Source organism: Pantherophis guttatus, chromosome 2 (assembly GCF_059756535.1).
Source record: "Pantherophis guttatus breed Tessera chromosome 2, ASM5975653v1, whole genome shotgun sequence".
Taxonomy (NCBI): domain Eukaryota; kingdom Metazoa; phylum Chordata; class Lepidosauria; order Squamata; family Colubridae; genus Pantherophis; species Pantherophis guttatus.
In genome coordinates, this window is record NC_142064.1 from 140,398,855 (window position 1) to 140,422,329 (window position 23,475).

Genomic DNA, 23,475 nt, shown 5'->3' on the forward strand with positions numbered 1-23,475 from the left:
CATCATATTTGGTGATCTGCGCATGCGCAGAAGCGCGCACTCCCATTGCAAACCGGTAGTCAAGGTAAGTAGAACCCACCCCTGTACAGTGCCCATGGGTCACCTCTGAGTCTGGGCCAATGCCCCCCCCCCAACCCAAGCCTGGATAACTCTAACAACAATCTGGCCATGGGATTAAGGTACTCAGACAGGGAGGAAGATAAACAGGAAGATTTTTTTTTTTAAATCTATCTCTGGATAGATTAAAAATATGTGTTTAGTTTACCATAGGGGAAGCAGCAAGGGTAATAATTCTTAAGATCAAATGTTATAATATTAAGTCAGTACTAGGAGAAAAAAAAACCTTAAAAAGTAATTTCTCTCCAAACTACAGTTGTCAGTGACGAAGTAGCAGGTCTAAAGTTCAGACACAATAAATTGCAGTGAATGGGCAATGTTTTTATTACATCTGTTAGCAGTTAAAAGTAATAAATATTGCAACACATGGAAACAAGTTGGGAAGCTGATATCCCAACCCAATGGGAGATTTTTTTTTTCATAAAACATTGCAGAAAATTATCCATCCTGCAGTCAAAAAAACAAGATAAGGAGCCTTCATAGTCATGGCTTTGTCGAATAAAATAACTTGAGACTGTATCCACTTTCTGTAAAAACCTGTTTGCAGATAGACTCCTGGCAACCTTGGCCGGCCACAACCGTAACCAAAACTGCTGATCCCTACCAGATAGTACCTGGTGAGATCTGGCATATAGCATGCAAGAGGACCACCACTGTCTCCCTGGAACATAAGACACCAAGAAAAAAATATCAGTGGAGGGAACTCTCAGATATTAGTGGGAAACATATTATTAATCTAACACATTTACTTAACTTCGTGGGCATGCTTTGCTTAACAAGATTTTAAAATCATAACTGGCTGATATAGCACAATCCACTAATGTATAAATATTAGCTGGATATGTATGTTAAGCTGAGCCAAGTATTAGGGTTCATTGTATGTTCTCAGCAAAGAAGTTGTGAGCTATACCTTCCATGATTTGACCAAAAAAAAAAAAAAGCTTTTCTGTAAGATACCCCCTCCTAGAAATGGGATATTCTTGCCTTGGTTATACTGCAAAATGTACCAGTCCTGTCAGTCTCTCAACATCTGACATGACAACTCCACTGCAGGCCTCCTGGTACTTTTCTGAAAGTCCAGTCTTCCAATGGTAGCTGCCAAGAAGGCATGAGCTAAACAGCTATTAAGAGAGGCAGCCTTGAACGAACCTTCTTAGCTTCAAACCTGGCAGGAAGTTTAAATATTCTGAAAATTAAGATTGTTTTACAGGACTTACTTTATGGCATGTTTGATCACCCATCAGCCCAAGTATTATAGCTGGTGGGGTGCAGGAGAAGGGCCTTCTCTAACATTGCCCCTGCTCTCTAGAACATATCTCCCCCCATCCCCAGAGTAAGGTCAGCTCCAACCCGCCTGACCTTCCCTGAGAGTCTAAAACCAGGCTCTGCCAGTTAGCTTAAGGCTCCAACGAGGGAGCATCACAGTGGAGGTGGGCCACAGTTTAACAACAAATCCCACCTCCCCACCCCCATTCTGCTCCCATGCCCTCCCCATCTTTAATTGGACTGTAGCATTTGGCTTGTATTAACTTATTTATGTTTTTCGTATATATAATTTTTATCTGTGGTGGAGCAGTGGTTAGAGTGCAGTACTGCAGGCTACTTCTTCTGACTGCCGGTTGCCTGCAATTTGGCAATTTGAATCTCACCAGGCTTAAGGTTCACTCAGGCTTAAGGTTGACTTCCATCCGTCCGAGGTCGGTAAAATGAGGACCCAGATTGTTGGGGGCAACAGGCTGTAAACACTATAAACTGCTTAGAGAGGGCTGCAAAGCGCTATGAAGTGGTATATAAGTCTAAGTGCTATTGCGAAGTGCTATCTGTTATGATTGTAAACAGCCCAGAGTTACCATGTGGTAAGATGGGCAGCCAATACATTTTATAAACAAAAAAGTAAATAATGAAATTCTCTTTTACCTGACAACCATCAATTCCTCCTTTTTCAGAGCCAGCACAAAGCATGTTGTCTCTCACCATCCCTGCATACCAGTCATGTTTATTACAAGTTGATATTGGAATAATATCGACCTGTGCTTCTTGTAATACATCTCTCTCTCTCTCTAGGATGAAAATTCAGAACAAAACTGTAAGTACTCCTATGTCTGTTTCAGGCAAAAATGGAAAAATGTTGGTGCAGATTATTCTTGGTGCTTTATAAGAATCTTAAACCTAACAACACGAATGCACCTTGCTTCCAATTGGTTACCCAGTCACTTGCTCAAAGAAAAAATTTAGAGGTTTTTTCAGCATTTGGATATGAAATGAAGTTTATTTGGCACTTAACACAGCCAGTAGGTAAATAGAGAGGTTACAATGCAATGCTATCTTTTTGCCAGAGTTCCTTCTCATTTTTTCCAATGGGCAAACATTGAATTGTTTAGGCCAAGGGTGTCCAACTTTGGCAAATTTAAGACTTTTGGATGTCAACTCCCAGAATTCCTCAGCCAACGTCTTAAAGTTGCCAAGTTTGGACACTCCTGGTTTAGGCCAGGGGTGGGTTCTAAAATTTTTTACTACCGGGTCTGTAGGCGTGGCTTATTTTGTGGGCGTGGGTTGGTGGGGGGTAATGTGACTGGGTGCGTGTAGCCAACTTTTTTTTTTCCCTTACTTTTAAAAGCATTTTTTCTACAAACTTAAGAGGTTGCAGAAACAAATGCTTTTAGAAGCCTCTGATGATCAGGGAACTCAGCTGGAACTCAGCTGGGATCACCAGAGGCTTTTAAAGGCATTTTTTTCCTACAACCTCTTCGGCCGAACAGGTTGTAGAAAAAATGCTTTTAGAAGCCTCTGATGATCCCAGCTGAATGGCGGGATCATCAGAGGCTTTTTTTTTTTTTACTTTTAAAAGCATTTTTTCGGCCGAAGAGATTGTAGAAAAAATGCTTTTAAAAGTAAAAAAAAAAAAAAAAAAGCCTCTGATGAGGTAGGCAGGGTAAGCAAGCAGCAACCGGGCCAGGGACCGGTTCAGGGGCATGGCCAGCCAATGTTATTACCGGTTCTCCGAACTACTACAAATTTTAATACTGGTTCTTACGAACCAGTGCGAACCAGGAGCAACCCACCACTGGTTTAGGCAGTATTGAGGTATAGTAGTGCAATGAAATGAAAAACAATGAATACTGGGACCAATGTTAAGCAACCTGTCCTTCATAGCATCAATGATTATGCATGTGAGCTGAGCAATCAGTTAACTTAGCGAAGCAAGAAAGGTGTTACTGATATGATCACAGAAAAACAACATGGTTAAAAGTTGCATCATTTTTTAAAATACGAATTCAGGTGTTCCTGTCTCATGAAAGATATAAACAGGTAGAAACGAACTGTAGAAAAATATAAGACTACAGATGTTCCCTTCTTTCAATATTTATAACAGAAAATTGATTCTGGCAGGAGAAGCAGTTTTTTGAATATAGAATTAATGGTTAAAAGGTTTGTAAAAAGGAGAGTAAATATATCAGTTAATATGAAAAAAAACAAAACCATTTTAGGCAGGAGTGAAGTATTGAAACAATATTTTATCCTTATGGAAAAAATTAGGACAGAATGATCAAGCAGTAGAATGATTATAGGGCACAAAGCTCATTAGCAACTCTTACATATGAGTGACCAAGGAAAAATGTCTGAAGGAGTCAGTTGTGTTCATCTGCCATACGTTTCATCACTCAATTTATTCATCAATAGTTATAGCTGCTCTGCAATCCCAGGATAAAACCTGCAATAGGGAGGAACATTGTTCCCCATTTGTTAAATGCTGGGCTGTTAGGCATATTCTGTTTAAAGGTCTACACCAGGGGTGTCAGTCAAGTCATCATGTCGTTGTCACGTGACATATCGTGACTTTTTTCCCGTTTGCTAAACCGGGCATGGGCGTGGCCAGCGCGTGACGCATCTGGCCAGTGGTGGGATTCAAATAATTTAACGACCGGTTCTCTGCCCTAATGACCGGCTGATTGGGCGGGCCATGGGGTGGAATAGCATTCAGCCTCCTGCAGCACTCTGCCAGTCAAAACGGGACGCGGGGTTTAATTACAAAATGTGGGCTTTGATTTATGACATCCAGATTCAGCGAGCAAGGGGTGTGAACTGCACAGAAAATACACTTTTGTTTGGTTATGAAGAAATATTCCCAAAGTCAGATGTACACTAAATGTGGACTGACTTTTACCTACACACCTCCCCAGCAAACAGCAAATTTTGAAGCTCCAGGTAAAGAGGATTCATTTTAGGATGAGTAACCACAGTTTGCATGTTGGAGGTTCCTAAAGGAATGCTGGGAAACTCTGTATTTTAAAGAACATTTGAGGGAGGGGTGCAGAATAGCCCTTCTCTGCCTGAGGCTGTAGAGACCCAGCACCAATCAAAACTCCAGTACTGATGATGTTACCTACTGTAGTTTGGTAATGAAATATCTGCAAGAAAACCATCAAGCTCAGAGAGAACCAAGGAACCCACAGTTCAACTCTAAGCTATAAATATTCTCTTCTATCGATAAACACTTTTTGGTTAGAGGAACTCAAAGCCTGCATTATATGAAATGGATTTCATTCTAAATTTTGATATGACTTCTGTAAATAAGGAATGTAGAATTATAATGGCTGAGTATTTGATCCTTCATACATCAAAAAAATACAACGCTAAGGGATAAGCAAATAAAAAACAGATTTCAAAAAAGAAAAGGCTCAGGAATTAAAAAGAGTGAAAGTGTAAAGAAAGAGGAAAAGAAGGAAAACTGAAAAGAATGACTTCCAACTTCCTTTGGAACAGATATAAGTAAAAAAATATATCAAACTCTTACTCTTAGATTAACATTTGTTTACATTATTTCCATAATCCCTTATTTAATCATCAAAGCCCAGATCAACTTTTAATTTCAGTTTCTCACAAAAAGCCCAGTAATGGTTCATATCGCTTTAATCACTATTTGTTAATGAAATCACAACTGATTTATTTAATTGCACCAAACTCTAAATAAAACAGGAATGGAAAATCCTAAAATCTAGTGTAGACCCATGCTTCTCAACTTTGGCAACTTTAAGGTGCATGGACTTCAATTCCCAGAATTCCCCAGGCAGCATGAAGTTCACCCATCTTAAACTTGCCAAGAAAACGCTGAAAAACGCTGATCTACATATAGATTTTTCCATTCCATTTTTACTGATTCCTACTTACTTATGAGCAATCATAATGCAAAATCCCCATTCCCAACTCACTTCACAGTGATGATCATGCAAAATCCCCATTCCCAATCCCTAGAGCAGGGGTTTTGGGCCTGGAAGTCCTCCTGCACCACCCTGGAAGCCAAAATGGGCCCCAGGGGGACAACTGGGAGGGACGGGCGGGGCCAGCCAGAGATGGGATTAGCCGGTTCTCTGAACTGGGCAAAAAGTTAACAACCAGTTCACCCAAACCGGTGTGAACCGGCTGAAGCTCACCTCTGCATCTGGTCCGCGAGTTTGACAGCCCAGGTTTACGCAAAGAATTTTGAATGGTCTATGCCTGGACCAACATGTTTGTTATGTACACAACAAAGATCTGGAACTGTATGTGTTTTGTCCAGACAGGTGTGTTCTAGGCAGAGATGTGCCCCAGAATCAGGAGAATGTGGAAAGAAGTAAGGTCACCAGTGATGGAGACTAAAGGAAAGTATACGAGTGGAAGGCATAGGAAGGTGGAGAGAAGGGTAAGCAAGCCATTTGGATACATTTAGCAACAAGCTGACAGTGATGCATGGTTCAGGAAGGTCTGTGATGCATGGTTGAGATCTGGGGGAACAGTAGAAACATGTTTGGCCTGCTGTGTTGAATTAAAGCATGGTGGGACAGCAGCACATAGGTAAAGAAAAGTCTTGGGAAGGAAGTGTAATGAAGAGTAGAGCTGACCTTGTGCATAGGGAAGGAAGGAATGAGCCACCAAGGAGAATTTGCAGGGGAAAATTGCAGTCCTAAAAAAGAGGGAAGCGTGAGGAGGAAACTATAAATAATCCCACCCTATGTTGTTCAATTTAAGATGGGGCAGAAAGGAACTTGACAGGCTTTCAATATTCTGCTGTTCCGCTTTGCTACAATAAAAAGTATTCCTGGAATCCATGCCGGGCCTGTTTCTGGACTTAGTCTACTTCAAAAGACAAGAAAATGATAGGCGAGCTGGGCCCACGGCAATGCAGAGCAAGCGAGAGGGGCAAAGTGCACTAGTCTTATCCTATTTAACCTACAAGAACCCTCTGGATTTCTCTAATCTGTCTCTCAGTTCATTGGGAATCTGAGGCTTGTGGAACAGATCAGCCAGACATCTGGCAGTGTGTTTATCCCCAGCTAGGAATAAGACACATTTTGTGCAACTCCCCAAATATATCATCCACCAATTAATGGTTTCAGCTGCACTCTGACTGCTCGTCCTAAGAATGTCTAATTTGTCTTTAAATCAAAGGGGAGTGGTACCTCATTCCTGGATAATTTCCATCCACCACCAAAAAGGAACATTCAGGTTTCAATCCAACTTTCTCATTTTTAATAGACCAATGGAAAGGGGAAAATAAAAATTCACCTTTTTCTGTTGTCTGTCCCCATCCAGTTATAAAACATGGCATCTCATCATTTAGAGCAACAGGAACATCAGGTATACAGATGGGCTGGATATATTGATTGAATTTGATAGACTCCATCAGTTTGAACAAGGCAATGTCATTCTCATAGGTAATCTTGTTAAAACTGGGATGCATAATGATAGCCCTGATCCGGCTCGCTTTGGTATGGACGTGGTATCTAGAAATATGATGCAATCCAATCACAGCTCTCCAAAACGAAGCGACCCTAGAACAGAATAAAGCCCTCTGTAGAAATCAATGTGAGCTGGCTGTAGAATTGTATGGTAGCTTCCTAGACCCTGAAATTTGCACACTTTTACTTACCTTTTACAAAAGTATTTTTATCAATCTTTTTTAGATAAAGAGACAATGAACAAGCAAAGGGAAAAATAAGTAATGCAGAGATATAGTATCAATAAGTGGACAAAGTTGTTACTGAAGTAAACAGTCCCAGTAAGTAATTGATGGAAGATTAATCATAAAAAATAGAACACATTAAATTATTTTTACAGTTTAAAAAAAGGATTTTAGAGCTTTTTTAATATCTGAACTGAGTGTCAAAGTCTCCACTATTTTGGCATTTAAGAATATCAAAAAGGGATTAAACAGGAACAGAATTAAAAACATTTTAGGTAAATATTTAATTTCTAATTTCCTCTTTGCTATACTCTGAGTGGTATATAACATTTATACATTTTCATGTATTTCTTATTTTGATTTTTTTTTGGTCAAATTCTTTTTACTTTTAAAACACTTTAGATGTTTATATCTGGTGTGCTGTATCATATGGAATATACAGCATTTGAAAGCTATTTTTGCTTACCAAACTGTTCCGTATGCTGTTAATTTTGCTGTTAAAATGTATCTTAGAAAATTGTGATTTTTTTGTTTTATAATGTCTTGGAATTATGGCTACTTAAAAAAATGTGATTCATAGTACTGTGAATAGTATTTCCATGTACTGCACTTGGGATTTTTTTTTTACATGGCCACTATATATGGTTAATCATCCCTTCTTATCCCTTATGACATTTTCAGCATGTATTACTAAATTTGGCAATTATTGATGCATTTGTCTATTTTGGGAATTTTATACAATGTATAAAGCATTAAAGCACACCAGTTTTCTCAGTTGTAACTTGGGCTAAATTATATAGATTTGTTCCATAATTTTTCCCATACTTGTGTTGTGACCTTAAAGTTTGCATCCATTTTCTTGTGCTTTCTCTGTCTGCCTCTCCCCTCTCTCTCTCGCTGTACATAATCTTCTATAGTAGATCATTTAAGATATTTAGCCCCTTTCTCAGAGCATTTCTTGCACTGATTTTTAGATATATTTTTGGTCTTTTTCAGTCTTCCTTGAATTAGTTTCAATGTCCTTTTTTTTGTTGTTATGCTCCTCTGGCAATGGCAGATGGATAGTTAATACAGAGACAAAAGACATTCTGCCCGGTGGTTAAAAATAAAATTTATGCAGCCTAACCATCATGAATTCAAAATATCAGCCCAGATTCCCCAGCAGGAAAGAAGTAGAATAAAATGAAGAATAAGAATAAAAATAAAATACTGATAAATGGATAATGATGCAGGTGTGAAAACAGACACAGGAAATAAAAATAAAACTGAATAAGTAAAAGAAAGAGATTCAAAATTGGCTTTTAGAGGGAGCTCTTGACAGTAGATGCTATGTGGACACCATCCTCTTTGTTGGGGAGAAATATATGGCGTCAGACTGGTAGTTCCTGGGAAGATCTCTGCTGCTGAGATCCATGGGGGAAGGATTTGTTTCCGATTCTTTCAGGCCTCCTGAACAGCTGCAAGACGTCTGATTTTTGAAAAAGCTTGGTTAATCCAGGGACTATTTGCCTTCTCCTTTTTTGCGATAACTCCCTCACCTCCCTGAGTGATTCTGAAATGAAGCATTTAAAATAAATCACAAGCTGAAAAAAGTGGGGGGCCTGGATGTTCCTCCTCCATTTGGTGACCTGACGCTTCTCCTCAGGGGTGGGTTCTAAATTTTTTTACTACCGGTTCTGTGGGCGTGGCTTATTTTATGGGTGTGGCTTGATGGTCATGTGACAATTATTTAGGATTTAGCAGAGGTACGATCTACCCATTTATTTTTGCAGGCACTGATCTACTCATGTATTTTTTGCAGGCACTGATCTACTCATTTATTTTTGCAGGCACCGGTCTACTCATTTGTTTTCTTTTAACACTGATCAGCTGTAGGGCGGCCCTTTGAAGCCCCGCGGCAAGACTTTAAACAATTTTTTCCCCTCTAGCCATCAGCTGGGACTCAGGAGGTAGCAATAGATTGGGGGTGGGGGCCAAATAAAAGGTAAGAATAACGCGGGGGGGTGGGGGTGGGGGGCAGAACCGGTTTGGTGACGTCATATTGTCACCGCTACCGGCTTGGCGGAACCGGGAGGAACCCACCACTGCTTCTCCTCATAGTAACAATTCAAGCCTCTGCCTAAGATGTAGCATCTGAAGAGCAGGGCACCATCTCCTCTCCTACTTGTTTCTCCTGTAGGTTGTGCCAAGTGAGAAGCACCAGTGTGTAATTTTTCATTACTTTTTTATCTAGATCAGGGGTGTCAAACTCAATTTCAACTGGGTGGGTGTGGCTGACTGGGTTGACGTGGCCAGCTTGATGCCACTCCCCAAACTGCTGGTATGTTTCCTCTTCGCATTGGATAAACCGGGCCAAAGCCACACTGTTTCCTCTTTCTGATGGATAGACCGGACCGAAGCGATGCAGACTGGTCCCTTACATTTTCCAGCCCACCAGCCAGAGGCAACCACATTGCAGGCCGGATTCAGCCCACAGGACTTGAGTTTCACACCCCTGATCTAGATGGATTATCCCTGGCACTAATCATGGCAGTAGCAAGCTATGAGGAAGAGAAAAAGAAATGGAAAAGATGATAGAACCAAAAAGAAAGGAAGTTTAGCTTGATTTGACCATATGGGAAGAAGGCAGAGGTGCCAGATGTACATGGTCTCTGGACTAATGAAGGTCCAGAACAATATCCTCTTACAGGCACAATTTCAAAATCATCTAGCCATGCTTCCAATATGAATGAGAAGAAAACACCCACTATGGAATGCTAAAGGAAAATGTCTCTGATTACGCTAATTAACAAAACACGATCATGATGGTCAGATCAAATCAAACTCAAGCTGCTGACAATGGTTTTAAAATGTCATTTTAAGAATCCCACTCCCATCTGAAATCTCCTAATAGCCTACTAGTGAAGAAATACAGCAACATCAATATCATCCAGCAGATGTCAGGCACAAAAATGTTAGCACCACATGTGAAGTTCCAATCAAACTGATTTATTACTACTCAGGCCTATGCAAGAATCTACTCAACTAATGCTTAGCACTTGTGTGGCATTAAGAATCCTTGGAATTCAAGGGGGATGTGGTAAATTTAGACCATTTGTGGCTGTGTAGAGATTCTAGGTCGATTCCTCTCTTGACTCTGCCCCCAGGTTCTGCGCTCCTTCTCCTACATCAGAACATTGATTGCCAGTTTTGTCTAAACTCTATTCATTATTAAATGGAACTAGGATTAAATTAAGATAGAAAAACATGAAAGATCAGCCATTGACTCATAGCTTAAAGTACTAATGCCAGCACCCAAAAAATCAATAATTTAAACCTATGATCCTGAATCAACAACTATTTTGGGCTTTATGCTTTTTAACATGTATACTTTATTAGGTTCTAATAGTCTAGTTGAAATATTAATTTATATTGCTAGTCCATGTATGTCATGGCATAGGCTAAACAAATTGGCTTTATGGGCTCCTTTTTGTAACTGGGGAAAATTACATAAGGAGTCTAATGTTTGCTACATTTAGTATTAAAAATCCCAAGTGTACAATTAAAGTTTCTGGAACCCCAACCAAAGTCTCATTTCATACATTCTTGTTCTTCAGACCTCACAAAAATTATATTTGGAAATAATAATTTTGACGGGAGTAAACATGTTTACTGTTATATTAGAAAAGAATTTACTACTCAAGTACAAAGGCCACAATCTCTAATCCAGGGGTGTCAAACTCAAGGTCTGTGGGGTGCTTAAATCTGGCCCGTGGTGCTGGCCTGGAAACATCAAAGGACCGACTCGCGGTGCCTCTGCCAGCCAAAACAGGCCACATGTGGCCCCCGTGTGGCTTATTTTCAGCCTTCTGCAGTACTCTGCCGGCCAAAAACAGGCCGCATGGAGGCCTCGGGAGGCTTTGGCACAGCCTGTTTTTGGCCAGTAGAGTGCTGCTGGAAGCCATGGAGAGTGAAAACGAGGCGCAGGGGACTGCACGCTGCCACCCATGTCCCGTTTTGACTGGTAAAATGTTGCAGGAGGCTGTTCAGGCCGAAAATGAGGCAGAGGGTGTGCCCCATTTTCACTGGCAGAGTGCTGTAGGAGGTGTCTGTCCCGTCTCCACCCCCCACTCCCTGCCCCTCCCCCGCCTGTGGAGAACTACAATGCTAATCTGGCCCTCAAAGAAATCCAGTTTGACATCTCTGCTCTAACCCATTAACCATGAATGAAGAGATTATTTCTCCACTTTGGAAAAACAAAAAACAAAACATAAGGTTTTTTAAAGACAAATTTATTTGTAAGTGGAAATCTGACATAAAACTCACAGTTCACACAAATGGAACCCAATTTAAGATTCATCAGAAGCTCCAAAATAGAATGTCAGCTAAATATAATTGAGTAAACAGTTATAATCCTAGTTTAGGCATGAAAGCCAGCTTTGTGATTTTGGGTCAGTCATGCACTGTCAACCCAACTCACCTTACAGGGTTGTTGTGGGGAAAATAGGAAGAAGAAGGAATACAGGTAGTCCTCTACTTACAACAGTTCATTTAGTGACCATTCAAAGTTAGAACAGCACTTTAAAATGCAACTTGCAACCGTTTTCCAGTTACAGCCTTTGCAGCATCTCCATGATCTTGTGATCAATTGCTTGACAATTGGTTCATATTTATGACCGTTGCTGTGTCTCCAGGTCATTTTGCGACTTTCTGACAAGCAAAGCCAGATTCACTTAACATCTGTGTTACTAACTTATCAACTGCAATGATTCACTTAACAACTGAGGCAAGAAAGGTTGTAAAATGGGGGAAAACTCACTTAACAAATATCTCACTTAACAACTGAAAGTTTGGGCTCAATTATGGTTGTAAATCGAGAACTACCTGTATTAGGTATATTCACTGAGTTGCTTATAAAAATAATAAAGGTGGGATAAAAATAAATAAAAATATGCTAGTCTCAACCTTCCTTTTCAACTGCTACCTAGATCTGCCTAATTTTCTTTTTTCTTAAATCCGGTTTCTTCCAGTCCTCTCAGGTACTTTGCTTCTGAGATCTCTTACTTTTGGTTCTGGATACTGACCCTAACAGATTTTTTTATTCCTTCAAGCTACTCTCTTTTTTGCTCTTTAACTTGAGCAGGGGATTGGACTAGAAGACTTCCAAGGTCTCTTCCAGCTATATACTTATTAACTTCAGTTTGCAGCTCATCTACCTTTAGCTTCCTTCCTCTATATTTCTTTCAGTAATATTTTTGTAGGCTGCTTTATTTTTCCCTACCCATTTTGACTTTACTCAGCTGTAGTCTTACTATCATAGACTGATATCGCTTTTGTTCATACCTATAGTATGACAGAATTAACTAAAAATCACATAAGCAAAAGCTGCCCATTTAGGTAAGCATTTTAATGTAGTGCTCTGCAGAGCTATTTCTCACCTAACCTCATTGTGGACCGATTTGGGATAATAAAAGTTAATGACAGCAACATATATTTTAGTAACACTAATGTTTTATTACAAGTTCAGGAAGTCAAGATCGATTCAAAAATATATTTCTAAATTCAGCCAATACTGTACAGGCAAACCAAGCCTTTTTTCCCCTTCTATACTGATAAGAGTAGTTTTAAAACGGAAGAGAATACATACGTCCATTCTTTAATGCAGTGTGAAGCTGTCAACACCGAGTTGTGATTAATTAATGATCCACCACAAGCATGAACAAATCCTTTACCGAAACGATAAAGCTCAAGACTAACTTGCCATGGCCACCCGCCAAGCTGAGCATCAAGTCCACCAACAATTCGTGTCCCTGTTACTATGTTATCCACAACTGGCCTTGTTCCGCAATCTAGGAGGCAAAAAACAGTGCCTGTTTTAAGGATTCCTCCACAGACATAAATTCCTTGACAAGCAACGGCAAGTTTGAAATCGGCGCGAAGAGCGATTAAGTAGATGATGGTTGCGCAATATGGGCGCAGCCAGCTTTTATTTTAAACCAGAGGCAAGTCTGATGTTGATGATATTCTGATGTGGAGGGGTGACATGATAGCAATGTTAGAAGAAATATCCTTCTGGGTTCAGCTCCAAGTGGGGAAAAAAGACACTGGAAACACGGAGACTGCTTGGAAAGATGATTTAATGGTGGACAGGATCACATGGTTTGAATTCCTGAACAGAAAAGGGACTAGATGCAGCGAGTCCCCGGGTTTTATGCCCTCTCTGGCTTTGAACTTCCTGGGGCCCAGAAAGAGTATTCTGATTGTCAGACTCCCAGGGGGTGGTGGTCTTAGCTAGCCTTGCTGGCTGATGTAATCTTCCCAGGTGCCATGTAGTGAGTTTCTGTTGCTAGATGGGTCCTATTATGTTGCAGATGATGGTCCATTGACAAAGATGGGAGGGAATTGAGTTTCTGCCTCTGGCCCATTGACAAAGGGTAGGGGGGGGGAGCAAGAAGGTGTGAGCTGCTTCGTCTTTAAAACATGCTTCTCCCATTTCTCAACCGGGGAAATATAATATTCTGCCTTTTTTAATATTTCCTAAAATATTTCATTCTTCTAGGAAAAGGGTGGGTGCTAACTTCCTACAGCAGTATTCCAATATTTGAGGTGGGGCTACCACAAAGGAGTCAACTTATTTTCCAAAGCACCAGAGGGCAGGACAAAAAACAATGGATGGAAACTAATCAAGGAGAGAAGCAACCTGGAATTAAGGAGCAACTTCAGAACAGCGAAGACAATTAACCAGGCTAACCAAGGCTAGGTTAATTAACCAGGTTAACCAAGGCTAGCTAAGGCCCCTCCCCCCCCTGGGAGTCTGCCATCAGAAATTGTGGGTGCTCCATCACAGGAGATTTTTAAGAAGAGACTAGACAGTCACTTATCTGAAATGGCATAGGTTCTCCTGTTTGAACAGGGGGCTGGACTAGAAGACCTCAAAAGATCCCTTCCATCTCTATTCTGATTGATGTGTTCAAAATACAGGCAACGTGAAATACACCTCCGCCTCCTCCTCCTCCCCCATCCCGCGCGTGTTCCTTATTTCAGATGCCTTACTTTCTATTTAGTCTCCCCACCCACATTTTCCTATCCATATGCCTGCAAACATCCCTTCATATCCGCCAGAGCTTCTACTTCTTTCTGCTCTGTTTCTTCTTGGTCGGGATTTCTGAGGAAATCTCCAGGGCACCCACTGCCACCCTGCCCAGGACAGCCGTTATGGACGTTTGCAACGATCAGCTACTTTCGAAGGCGAAGAAACCTCCCACTCCACGTTTTTTTAAAAAAGGGGGCGGGATTTCCAATCCCCGCTTTGCGGAGTTGCACCTGGAGTGAGATTTAGACGCCGACCGCGAGGCGCTCTTGTAAAGGAGAGGTTGTCGGGAGTTGTAGTTCTCTGGGGAAGGCCAGCGGCGCGGCCCACGTGCCCTCCGCGGCTTGAGGGCGGGAGCGGTTGGGCCTTGCGCCTTCGGCGCGTCGAGCTCTCGGGTGGAGAGGCGGCCTTACCGGTTGTAGGGATCACAGAGGACAGGGCTTTGGGCGGGGTTTCGCTCAACAGAAAAAGCAGCGGGAATAAGGAAGAGAGCGGCGCGCAAAACCGCCTCTGCATCGTCGGTCCGGACCAGAAAGGAAAAAGACGCCCGCCTCGCTCGCCCTGCTTCCCGGCAGGAAAGGATGCCCAACGGCGGGGAGGCGGCCGCGGGCTCCGCCTGGAATGGCCTTTGCGACGCGGCAACGGGAGGCCAGTTGGATCGAATGGAGGAGTGGGTGGGTGGGTGGAAGGAGGAATCGCGATCGCCAGTCCCACTATCGGGTGGAGCGGAGGAAGTAAGATGGTTCGCTGTTTCTAGATGATGGGAGAGGGAGAAGTGGGGAGAGGGAGCGAGCGAGCAGGCAGGCAGGCAGGTAGATTAATGATAGATTAATGATGATAGATTGACAGATGATGGATGGATGGATGAATAGATGATAGATTGACAGATTGATAGATGATAGATTGGTGATATAGATAGATAGATAGATGACAGATAGACAGACAGACAGACAGATGATTGATGGATAAGATTGACAGATGATTGATAGATGGAAAAATGATAGTAATGATGATAGATGATTATAGATAGATGAAAGATTGACAGATGAAAGATTGATAGATCTATATAGATCTACACATACATGCACACACATATTTACCCTCATGCATACACACACACACAAAATTCTAGAGTAGAAAAATAACTAACTGCAAGCTTTCCATAGTTGCCATACATAGCCAGTGTACAGAGAATATGGAGAAATCTGCTCTTTACATCTCCCTTCAAGGCAGCAGAGATAAACTGGCTTTTCGTTCCCTGAGCTGGTCTTTAATCAGACCTGCCCCACGGGAGTGATGGGAATTGTAAGCCAAGTGTTCAGAGGGCAGAAAGCTAGGGAAGATGGAAATGATGAAGCTTCACACATGTTCAAGTGGCATCTTAATCTAGTACTAGAAGTTCTTAGGGGATATAGTCTAAATTATTTTGGATATTTGTTCATTGCTTTTCTTGAATTAGAACTTTTTGCCCATTAATGTCCTTTAGCATCTCAATTTGAGATTGGAATCTTATGGAGGCTTTTGTAAGACCTTCCTTTTTTCTCCAATGACTGTTTCTATCTTCAACGTATTTATAAATGATGTTGTAATACTGCCCTTTGTCTTTTATAACAGCTGTCTGAAATTTTGATATATTTTTTTTCTTGGCTTTGCCTTTTCTTCTTGGCAATTTCCATTGTTCTGACATCCTGTTTGCTTACTTTTGTTTATCCGTCTTTGGAAGTGTCTCTTCACAGTCATCCTTAATTTTTTAAAATTTCATTTCACTGGTTCCCTTTCACAGAGATTTAGGATTTTAAATTATTCTTGGTATTGTGCTGGAAAGTGGAAGGTATATGCTCAACCAAAACTTATTATTGTGGAAACTACTAGCTTTCTTCTTCTATTTTAGTTGAACATAGAACTGGCACAAGAATAGTTTATGATCTGTTCAATAACCAGCCCATAGCCATATCTTTGCTGAGCTCTTTGATCTCACAATCAGTTATTTCTGTGTACTTTATCAGAAATTCAAGTATATGCAGTAGGCATTGTTTTGATTGCTTGAAGACTGTTAGCAATGAAGAAATCATTGGATTCACAGCAACTAATAAGTTGTTCTCCTGTTTTTTGTTATTTATTTGTATGTTTTCCTCACTTTTTATTTTTGGCATTCCATCTCCAACCATAAGCAACTCGTTTTACTTGCATGTTCAGCTCATCTTTCTTGTATATTCTGTTGATTTCAGATTGAACACAATGATAAAGCTCATGAACTTCCTCTACTGCATCAGTGAGTAGAGCATAAACTTGATAACTGTCACATTAAAGGATTCTCCACGGATGTTATTTGTTCATTGACTACACTTTACCCAAGTACTTCCTTTCAATCCGTGGAATGCATTTAAGGCACCCATCTGGGATTCTATTATTACTTTTCCTTAGAAAAAAATTTCAGATATTCTAACCATGAATAATTGGAAAAGACAGATTAATTTAGAAATAAAAAAGATTTTATTTCCTTGATTTCTAAAGGAAAGGATTTGACACATCCTGAAACATAGATTCATCTCATTATTAAACCACTGGAGGATTGGAAAAGTGCTGATGTGGTTACCATCTTCAAAAAAACAAACAAAACAAAAAAAAATGGGGGGGGGGGAGAAACAGATCCAGGAAACTACAGACCAATCAGATTAACATCAATACATGGGAAGATACTGGAAAAAATAATGAAAAAACAGATCTGCGAACATCTAGGAACAAAGTTATAAGTAGTAGCTAGTAGAGATTTGTTTAAAACAGATCATGCTGAACCAATCTTATTTCATTCTTTGACAAAGTGACTAAGTTAGTAGACCAGCGAAATGCTGTAGAAATTTAAACTTCAGCAAGGCATTTAACAAAGTAAACCACAACCTACTTCTTGGTAAGCTAGAAAAATGTGGGATAGACAAGATCACCAGATGGTTTGTAACTGGATGACAAACCATACTCAATGTGCAGTCTTTAATGGTACTACATCTACATGGAGGGAAGTAAGCAGTGGGCTACCACAAGGTTCCGTCTTAGACACAATACTTTTCAATATCTTCATAAATGACTTAGATGAGGGAACAGAAGGATAACTCATCAAATTTGCAGACAACACTAATCTGGCAGAAATAGCCAACACCCCAGAAGACAAACTCAAGATCCAAAAAGATCTTGACAAACTTGAACAATGGGCCCTATTCAACAAAATGAAATTTAATGTGGAGAAAAGCAGGAAAAAACAAAGATACAAGTACAGATTAGGAGACACCTGGTTCAAAAATAGTAACAGTGAAAGGGACCTTCGATTCCTAATGGGAAACCACTTAAAAATGAATCAGCAGTGTGCAGCCGCCACCAAAAAAGCTAATACAATCCTTGGTTATATAAACAGGCATAGAATCAAAATCACATTAAGTATTAGTACTGCTTTATAAAGTTCCACTTTATAAGAATACACCTGGAATATTGCATTCAGTTTTGGTCACATTACAAAAAAGATGTTGAGACTTAGGAAAAATTGCCAAGAAGAGCAACTAAGACGATTAAAAGCCTGGAGACTAAAACATGAAGAATAGTTGCAGGATTTGGGTTTTGCTAGTTTAGAGAAAAGAAGGACTGGGGTGGCAGGCATGATAGCAGTATTCCAGTGTTTGAGAGGCTGCCACAAAGAGGAGGTCAATTTATTTTTCAAAGCACCGGAGGGCAGGACAAGAAACTGAATGGAAACTAATCGAGTAAAGCAACCTAGAACTAAGGAGAAACTTCCTAACAGGACGATTAATCAGTGGAACAGCTTGCCTTCAGACATTGTGGATGCTTCATCACTGGAGGTTTTTAAGAAGAGACTGGATAGTCACTTGTCTGAAATGGTATAGGATCTCCTGCTTGAGTAGGGGGCTGGCCTAGAAGACCTCCAAGGCCCCTTCCAGCTCTATTCTGATTCTAAATGTGGGTCTCATGATTCTTCATGGCAATCTTGGCTTTCTAGTTGGGATGATACTTCATGATCAGACAGACTTTGTACTGAAGACATACATAAGAAATAATATATATGTATTTAAATATTACTGATGAGATAAATCAGATCAAAATTGGCCATATTTTTCCTTGAAGGTGACAAGGCTTTTATACCAGTTTCGAATGGACTTGTTTCTAGTTCTCAAAAAAAAAAAAGGGGGCTGTGTTCCTAATTTTTTACCTAGATTCAAAGTATTTATTTATAAAGAACAAAAAGTTAAAATTATAATGGTCTTGCTTCATAGCAATGAATTATTATGAAGAGAACAGAACAAGGATGTCATTTCTCCCTTTATCTTTTATAGCATTATAACTCTTAGCATTTCAAATATGTCAAGAAAAATAGAGTATTATAACCCAATTAGTTGCACAAGAACATAAATTATTTATGACTCGGTGGCACAGTAGTCAGAATGCAGGATTGCAGGCTGATTCTGCTCACTGCCAGGACTTTGATCCTGATGGGCTTAAGGTTGACTCTGCCTTCCATACTTTTGAGGTCAATAAAATGAGGACCCAAATTGTTGGGGGCAGTATGCTGACTATAAACCACTTGGAGTGCTGTAAAATCTATGAAACGGTATATAGATCTAAGTGCTATTAATATTTTTTATAATACTGTACTAACAACCATTCACCCTTGAGTTATACAGCAGGGTCCCCAACACCCAGCCCGTGGCATGCCAGAAACCGATCCACACAAACAAATGAAGCCCCATCTGCAGGATGCAGGCCACATGCGAAACCACACCCCTTCTGGTCTGTGGAAAAACTCCATGGAATCAGTCCCTGGTGCCCAAAGGTTGGGGGCAGCTGTTATATAGTATGGTTCAGTGTCAGAGTATCAAAGTAACGAAGAAAAAACTCAGATGCTGATATTGAATTTAACAGAGGATGAAAAATTGTGCATTGACTAATAGGCTTTTAACATTATCACTAAGTCAAATATTTAGCATTTAAAAAAATAGAAATGGAAAGACATTTCTTGATAGAAGAAATTAAATTTGTCTTCATTAGCAAGAATTGCAGTGATTAAATGAATATTTTACCAAGTCTAATATTTTTATTTCAAATTATTTCAGTTTTATTGGAGAGTAAGGTATTAAATACCTGACAGACAAGTAAATGAATTATATATAAATAAAAGGCCAAGTATTAAATTCAAGAATTTGCAAGATTCAGAACAATGTGGCATCATGGCTCTGAGTTTCAGAATGTACTATTATGTCTACTATCTATCATGGATTTCAGTATTGATTAGAATTGTACTCTAAGCATATAATAAAAAATGTTTGAAACCATTGAAAATTCAGAATCTGAAGTTTCTGAAGAACACAGACAAGTATTGAGCAAGCCAATTACAATTCAGGATATTAAAGTTATAAAGATTAAAATTGGAAAGACACCAGACCCAAACGGACTGAATACAGTTAGTCCTCAATTTACAATAGCTCATTTAGTGACAGTTCAGTTACAGCAATGAAAAAGGTGACTTATGACCATTGCAGCATCCCCATGGTCATGTGATCAAAATTCAGATACATGGATTATATTTATGATGGCTGCAGTGTCTCAGGGTCATGTGTTCACCTTTTGTGACCTGTCAAAATCAATATTGCAGAAATAAACCTAGGCCTTGGCAGGAAAATTAATAAGTTTTTGGGGAGGTATTATTCACATGGATTTCCTTGAAACTGGCATTACTGTCAACGCAGAATGTTGTATTATAACATTCAACAGTTTGAAATTGGTTAAGTAGAATTTGGAAGTACACAAAAGGAAATATTGCTGCAGCATGAAAGCACTAAATCTCTCATCACCCAGGAGGCAATTGCAAATTTGATTTCACTCTTTAACCCCATCCACTATGCAGACCAGTTTTGGCACCATGCAACTTCCACTTTAATAAGCAACTGAATATGGAGGAAGAAAGAACTTCAGATCTGGTTGAAGAAGCACGCTTTAGGAAGCTCGTCCATCATTGGCCAAAGTATGTAAAAAATAGTGGTGATTATGTGTAGAGGTATACAAATAAAATAGTTTATTTCGATAATTATTTTCCATTTTTTAATTAAAATATCCATATATAAATTAAGGTTAGGGAGATGGAGGCATACTTTTCATTCAACCCTCATATTGATCAATGACAAATATTGCAATTTAGACAAAAATTAAAGGTACAAGAATATCTCAGCATGGGACCATTAGATGTTAATTTTTCTATTGTTCTGCAGACTGTTCTACAGCTTTTTAAAAAATTAATATTGGATTGTTCTCTGGTGGTCTTTCATGTGATGTTTTAAGTGTTTAAACGCTCAAAATATTTTTGTCACTAATTTGAACAATGCTATTCACTTATTCAGTGCCATGCCTTCACATATACTCATATATTCCATTCATGACACATATCCTTTCATGCAGTAATTCATATTCTCATATTCTACACTCTTTCTTACCATTTTCATTCATATGTATTAATAAATTCAACATGTAATGTTTATGTTTCCCCGAAACTAAGACCTTTCTGTTTAATCAGTGCATGAGATAAAATAAGCTGCCTCCCCAAAATAACCCCCCTAACTACTTACACGCATGCATAGCCAGTCCCACCATTTCTGCGGGTTGCTTGCTGTGCAAACAACATGAGGTGAGGAGGTGAGGCCAGAGGGGGGGGAAGGGGGGGAGCATGCTCTCCCCTGCCTGTTCTTTGCGCCAGCCGAGTCCTGCCGCTGCCGCCACCTTGTGGAGGATGACTCTGCAAGGCTTGTGCTGTTGCACACACGAACTGCAGCACCACCATGAGCATCATACCGGCACAGCTGGCGTCCTGCTGCTATGTCAAACCTCACGGCAGTGCTGCTGTTTGTGCATACAATGGCGCAAGCCTTGCAGAGTTCTCCATGAGGCAGCAGTGCGACGAATCTCAGGGCTCTTGTCCCTTGCTTAGCCACCCCCCCGCCCCCTTTAGGGATGCAATTTGGGAGTTGCAGTTGGGGCGGGCAAGAAGCGGGACGCGTGTCTTACCTTTCAAGCTCTGTTGTGTTCCTCCAATAAAAAAACTTTATTGAACTCACATTTTTTTTTACAACGTGTTTCCCTGGACACAATGGCGAGAAACATGACGGAGCTTGAAAGGTAAGACCTGTGTCCTGCTTCTCACCCGTCCCACCTGCCACCCCCAAATTGCATTTCTAAAGGGGGCGGACGGCTAAGTAAGGGGCAGGAACCCTGCCATGCCCGGCGAGGGGGTGGGGAGAATAGACTGCAAGGGGAGCCGCGTCTCGTTTCTCCCCGCCTCACCTGCCAGAAATGAGTCTGTGAGACTCAAAATAAATGAGAGAGAGAAGGGGGGGAAAGAACAAAAGAGAGGAAGAGGATGAGAGAGAAAAAAGAGAAACATATATGAGCAGGAGAATGGGGAGAGAAAGAAAGGGAGAAAAAAGAACAGATATGAGAAGGAGAATGGGGAGAAAGGAAAGAAAGAAAAAGGAAGAGAAGAAAAAGAGAAACATAGATATGAGAAGGAGGGAGGGAAAGAGAGATCCATTTCCTATACACAGGGAAACCGCAATTGCAAACCCTAAACCCACAGACTGGGGAAAAACAATTGCAAACCCTAAACCCCCACACAGGGAAACCACAATGCCAAATCCCAACCACCATACCCCCAGGGTTTTGGATTAATGGATTTAATGATCTAAAATGACTTTTATTTTGACCCCCAGACAAGAGGAGTTCAAAAAGAAAGAGCTACTCTGTGGAATTCAAGAAAGGAGTCGTGGAGGAGTCTCACGGCAAGAATCTGGCAGCTTTCTGCAAAGAGAAGATGTTGGATCTACGTATGGTCCGAAAATGGAGAGTAGAGTACGATAACCTCAGTCAACAGGTGCAGGAGGGAAATGGCAAGAAGCGCAAGTGTGGATCAGGTCGGCAACCATTATTTCCTGAACTTGAAGACAGTATCTCTGAATGGATCGCTGACAGGAGAGCAAAGGCTTTAGCTGTATACAGGGCTGATATTCAAGCATTTGCCCTTGAAATGGCACCACAATTACAAATTTCCAAGGAACAATTCAAAGCCTCTCAACACTGGCTGGATAGCTTCCTTCAGCGACATGAACTGTCTCTGAGGAGATCCACCTCGTTGTTCGAGCTGGAAGATGGTGAACTTGTCAAACGGGCACTTGCATTCAAGTCGTTCGTTGATGGCATTGATTTTGCCAAGTACCAGCTATCGAACATTATAGCTATGGACGAAACAGCAGTCTTTATGGGCCAAGGGGTTCAAACCACCATCGACCAGATGGGTGCCACATCAATTTATATTCCCTCCACGGGATATGAAAGTGCATGTGTGACGTGCATATTGGCTATTCGGATGGATGGAACCAAAGTCACACCGCTAATAATAAGCAAAGGAAAGAAGGACAAAATCAAAAGGGTTTCAGGGATTTACGTCCTTGAAACTGAAAAGGCCTGGTGTACCCAAGCAGCTATCAAGAAGTGGGTGGAGCTAATGCTCCCACTTGTTTTGCGAGGTGGCCAAAGAGGCATGGTGGTGTGGGATTCTGCCAGCACTCACCGTGCCAAGGACATGAAAAAATTTCTTGCTCAACGCAGGATTGATCAAATAATGATTCCTGCAGGAATGACTGGCTACCTGCAGACATTGGATATTGGTATTAATAAGCCATTTAAAGACCATCTCCATGTGGAAATAAATCAATATATAGAACACCGAATGATACGAAACAAGAACAGTAATTTTGTGAAGCCTGGCCTTCCAGAACTTGTCAACTGGGTGAAGAATGCCTGGGAAAAAATAACTGATGACTGTGTTGCAAATGCAATAAGAGCAGGATACATGGACAGGAGGTACTCCTTTAAGGATACTTCTATTGCCAAGCATGAAAGATTGGGACCTATGGTGTTGAGCCAAATGGACTTACCGGTAAAAGAAACAGAGGTTGGAATTCAGGATGTGGACAGTTTTGATGATGTGGAAGATGATATGACTACCATATTGGAATAAATTGTTCAGTTTAAAAAAGATTGTTGAATTTGAAAATATTGTTGAGTTTGAATACGGTAAATTGTTCATTTTGAAAATATTGTTGAATTTGAATACAGTAAATTGAATTTGAATAAATTTATTGTTGTACCATACATGAAACACGTAAAAAAAAAAACCTTCTCGTGAGTTCAATAATTCTTTTTTTACAATGTGTTTCCCTGGACACAATGGCGAGGAATGCAATGGAGCTTGAAAGGTAAGACGCGCGTCCCGCTTCTCGCCCGCCCCACCTGCCACCCCCAA

The 23,475-nt window shown here is 40.5% G+C and overlaps 1 protein-coding gene across 1 annotated transcript; it reads right to left on the reverse strand.

Annotated features, from left to right (window-relative positions):
- Positions 1–417: 417 nt before the first annotated feature.
- LOC117662803 (transmembrane protease serine 12-like) lies at positions 418–14,642 on the reverse strand. Its single transcript, XM_034412442.3, has 5 exons — positions 14,540–14,642; positions 12,684–12,885; positions 6,661–6,926; positions 2,035–2,177; positions 418–778 (listed from the first exon to the last, which is right to left on the reverse strand). The coding sequence occupies exons 1-5, from the start codon at positions 14,640–14,642 to the stop codon at positions 536–538; spliced, it is 957 nt and encodes a 318-aa protein (XP_034268333.2). The 3' UTR covers positions 418–535.
- Positions 14,643–23,475: the final 8,833 nt, after the last annotated feature.

Coding starts and splice junctions, on each gene's coding strand:
- LOC117662803 (XM_034412442.3), bottom strand. CDS start 14,642: ATGCAGAGGCGGTTTTGCGCGCCGCTCTCTTCCTTATTCCCGCTGCTT. Junction 12,886..14,539: donor CTCTGTGATCCCTACAACCG/GTAAGGCCGCCT, acceptor TTTGCCTCCTAG/ATTGCGGAACAAGGCCAGTT. Junction 779..2,034: donor GAGGAATTGATGGTTGTCAG/GTAAAAGAGAAT, acceptor CTTATGTTCCAG/GGAGACAGTGGTGGTCCTCT.